This window comes from Arachis ipaensis, chromosome B5 (assembly GCF_059453495.1).
Source record: "Arachis ipaensis isolate K30076 ecotype BB chromosome B5, ASM5945349v1, whole genome shotgun sequence".
Lineage (NCBI taxonomy): Eukaryota > Viridiplantae > Streptophyta > Magnoliopsida > Fabales > Fabaceae > Arachis > Arachis ipaensis.
Window position 1 is genome coordinate 8735566 of NC_142440.1, and position 4609 is coordinate 8740174.

The 4609-nt window shown below is 31.8% G+C and overlaps 1 protein-coding gene across 1 annotated transcript; it reads right to left on the reverse strand.

Moving 5' to 3' along the window:
* Positions 1–1288: 1288 nt before the first annotated feature.
* On the reverse strand, positions 1289–2311 carry RALFL34 (ralf-like 34). Its single transcript, XM_088486147.1, has one exon. It carries the CDS (start codon positions 2024–2026, stop codon positions 1607–1609), a length of 420 nt encoding a protein of 139 aa, XP_088342273.1. The 5' UTR covers positions 2027–2311; the 3' UTR covers positions 1289–1606.
* Between the last annotated feature and the right edge of the window lie 2298 nt (positions 2312–4609).

Below are 4609 nucleotides of genomic sequence, written 5' to 3' on the forward strand. Positions count from 1 at the left end.
TTTATGTTACATTTAAATATTTATTACATTATAAAAAATATTAATGAATATACAACTAATTAATATTAATATTTAATATTTATGAGTACACACTAATATTAATATTTATTACATTATAAAATAATTTATGATTTAACAAATATTATTTATTTTAAATTGAATTAATATTAGTGTACCAATATTAGTGAATAATCATCATATTTAAATATAATATAAAACGAAATAATAAGAATAAACATAATGAAAAAATGTTGAAAATACAGGGTAAAAAATTTTATAATATATGCCAATGATCAACAATACACATAGAAAATAAAAAAAAAAATATTATAAATAATCCACAGAGTTAGATGATATCTTTATTTACAAAAAAATATTATTTTATTATTATAAGTGTATTTAATTATTTTTAGATAGATAAATATGATAAAATTCACCGAGAAATAACTTCTCCCAAAACACACAAAAATTTCTAAAAGATGAGGAGAGATTTTTTTTTAATTAAAAGGTTTTTTTATTTTAAAAAAATTACTATTTTCTTTGATATAGTACGATAAACTGTTAGCCAGGAAGAAAACAAATATATTATACTAATTGTATTGAAGAACTAAACTAAGTCGATTAACATTTGAATACTACATGCAATTTTCGGTATATCATTATTGTTATTTAATTTAAGTTCTCGCCATAAACTTTTGATATTTAACAGAACTTCTCAAACAACATTTGGTTTTGACCTATACTGATTAAAATTGATAAATATACTGATTATTAGGTATTTCTTCATCAATTAGAACTTCTCAAACAACATTTGGCTTTGACCTATACTGATTAAAATTGATAAATATACTGATTATTAGGTATTTCTTCATCAATTACAAGTACCAGAGTCATTTAAGTTTAATCTCCCATAATAATATACCTATACCTAGTATTTTTTTTATTATTTTTATATTTAGGATTAATATATATTACTGTCAAGGTAAAGAATGACTTTTTTTTTTATTTAGATTAGATATATTTTTTTATTAAAAAAAATATAAGAGATTCGGAATTTAAAAAAAACTAAGGATTGGGTTACGCCATACATACGAAAGAGTATACAATAATGAATCTAGATCTTTGGCGCAAGAAGAGGGGTTGATCCGTATCATTTTGCCTTGGTTTTTATCCTTTTCTTTTACAATTGAGTTGAATTCGAGTTAACAGAAACTATTAATGCAGCAAAATTGACACAAATTTGGTCTATAATCGTAAACAACCTAAAAAGAAACAGATAAATTTCAGATTTCTGCTTAGAAATTGAAAATTTTCATGAATTTGATTCATAGTTTACAAAGGAATAAAACACATCCATCATTTCATATCTGCAGCGCATGCAATAAGGTGATGCAACGCAGCTACGGAAGAAAGCCACCTCATAAGTAATAAGACACACTTGGTAACAAAATCATCACTAAATTCCAAAAAAGCCAGATCTAGAATTATAAGTAGAGGTACTGCATAATAAATTAAAGAAACAGAGAACCTACATTGCGATCCTTTATTTGCATATCCAAACAAAGTAGTGTTGTGGAGTAATGGTGAAGAATGCGATTGTTGTCATCTATCTCCTGCAGCGGGTGATGATGGAGCAACCTCTAGTGTAAGGGTGAGCGGGTCCTCTTGCCTTGAAACAGTTGTGTGTGTAGTAAGATCTACCGGATCGTGGTGGACAGGGGATCCTGTTCGCCGAGAGTGCACCGTAAGAGATGTAGTACCTCATCCTCCTCCAGAACAGGGATCGTCGTCCGTTACCACGGCCTCCTTCTACCTCCTCATCTTCGATCTCTTCCTCCACGTCAGCATTGTACAGCGAAGACATGGCCGCCGTTGGCCATTCCAGTGCGTCTGACATCAGATTTAAGCTCGTTTCTTCGATCTGCGCTATGGCCAGCGCGTTCGGGCTCAGAGTAAGGCATAGTAAAAGGAACGAGCAGACCGCAAGGACAATAATCCTGAGAAGAGGGAGAGAAGCTGTAGCCATTGGTGAGAAGAAGAGTGACTAGTAGCAAGAACTGGGAAGTCACAAGTGAAAGAGAGGCAGAGGGCGGTGTTTGATTATTTTATTGGAGTATTATTTTTGTTGAGTAAAGAGGCAGAGGGGTAGTGTTTCAGTGTGACAGAGGGTGGTCACATGGGCATTGGCGCCAAATATGGGACCTAAGAAGCTACTGCCTTACAGCTGTGATTAATGAATGCTTCAATCAACGCTCTCTGTTATGCTGCGCCCCCACACAGATCCCGTGTGTTGCGCTACTTGTCTAGACGTATCCAACGGCTAAGAAGGAGAGTGTGGGAATGATGAGATTCTGGTGCTCATGTACTGTAGGGTTCGAAACATCGATCAGGAGTAATGAGGGTGGAGTAACGGTGTTTATAAATACAAAAAAATACAGAAATGTTCCAAATACGAACAAATCAACATTAATAAATTTATATATATTTATGTTTTATCAAAACTTGTGAATCACTCATTCTCTTCTTCCCTTTAATAGACTCACATGTGCATTGCAATGCAGTAATGAGCTAGATTTTACCTTACATACAGAGTTGCACTGTTCCTATAGAATGAGTATTTTGTGCAACAATGTGTAAGAACATATATAGCTGATTTTTGTTGTTGCTCAAATTTGGTGGTTTGATACGGAGTACCTATCCAACAAGATAGAATTGTGGTGATTGATTTTATTAGGGAACCAAATGTTTTTAACAATAATTGATTATGGAAATAATGAATAAGTAAATGTTAAAAATTTATTTTTCTTTATCTTTATCCTCCAAAAAAATAGGCACCCTTCGTACTCCTTAGAGTCTATCACTTTTTTTTTCTGTCTTAAATCTTTAACTCTATATTTTATTTTTAATAAAATAAAATATTCTCTTTGTTTTAAAAAAATGTTAAAGATTTACATTTTTATTTAGAAAAAAAATTGAAAAAAAATATATGATTAGTAATTAAAAAATATTTATTTTCAATACTTTTTCCATATTTATTTTACTCAACACTCTCATATGATTTTTTTTACTTAAATAGACTTGGATAACTCTCAACTACAAGCATTACAAACTCACCTATGGTACATCCTTTCTTATACAATACTTAAAGAAATTTATTCACTATTTGATTTACAAAAATGAGACTATCACCATCAGTCCAAGTCCTTGCCTGTCCTGCTATCTTTTTAAAAGATAAAGTTGCCGTTTCGGGCTACATATGAATGTCAAAGCTAGAGTTCTGATTTTTGGACAAAAAGCTTTAGTTAATAAGTAAGTATTATATATGGGCTTTTGGTATATACGAGTTTTTGCTTCATTGTGTTTGGCAAGAGAGGCTTCGGTTTTCAAGGTTTCGGTATCAACTCTTCATTCATTTATTCAGTTAAATGAGATCTATTGGGCTTTGGGCCGGTCAATGTTTTTAGCTTGTATCCTATTAACTAATAGAGGTCACGAATGTCAATTTTCCTATATTGGTTCGGAAGTTTTTTTTTGTAAGCACTGCTCAAACTTTTAAAAAGGACTGGAAGACCATAATATTATGACGAAAAACAAATTTATAATTTTACTTCTAGAAATATTAAGGATTAATTTTTTTATAATTTTTGTCATAGCTAATATACACCCCCCACTTACACACTACACTAAAAGCTCTTTTTCAACCACCAGAAATCGAGCTAGGTATGACTATTTAGGAGGCAAATATGTTTGCCACTGGTTAAACCAATGTAAGAAAGAAGGTTGAAATTTAATTAAAAAAAAAAAGACTAAATTGGAAATATCTGGGTCGGGCCAGGCAAGATGTAAGGCTTCTATTATTCGGTTTGTGTTAATTAAATAAAAAATAACTGTCAGATGCCGTACCCTTTGAGTACAGCATCACATCACGCGTTGCATCGATGGATTGAGATTGAAATTGGGCCCCAATTCAGTCATTGTAGTATTGTACCCAGTTTGTACCCAATATCTTTTATACTTTTGAAGAAACAAAAATTGTAGACAATATTTTTGGTAAGGCAACTTTTATCCATCCACCTTATTTTTAAGTAAGGTGTGCTGAGAATTCGTTTTGACCTCAAAACTAAAAGTCCTTCGTTAAGTTAGGGTGTTTAACCTCTTGCTAAGTTTTTGTTCAAATTTGAATGATTTTTTTTTACTTGATAGTCTTTTTTAATGATTTTGACTTTAAAAGCTAAAATAATTTTGGCTTGAGAATACACATGGGGTGGCAATATGTACCTTATTCGCGGGTACTCAATCCGACCCACTCAATTGGGTAGGGTTGTCAACCCGATCCGTAGCGGGTAGGGTAGAGTGCGGGTGGGGTTCTCGTGCGGATCGAATAGGGTGCGGGTTGAGTCTCAACCCTATCCGACCAACCCGCACTCTATATATATTTATGTTATATACTTATATAAAAATATGTTTTAAGTGGATGTTAAATCAAAGACCTCTCACTAAATGCAAAAGATTCTTAACCACTAATTACATAAAAATTAGTTTTATTTTAGATTATTATCAAGTTATATAATAATGTTATATATTTTTTGTAACTCGCGGATAGGATCGG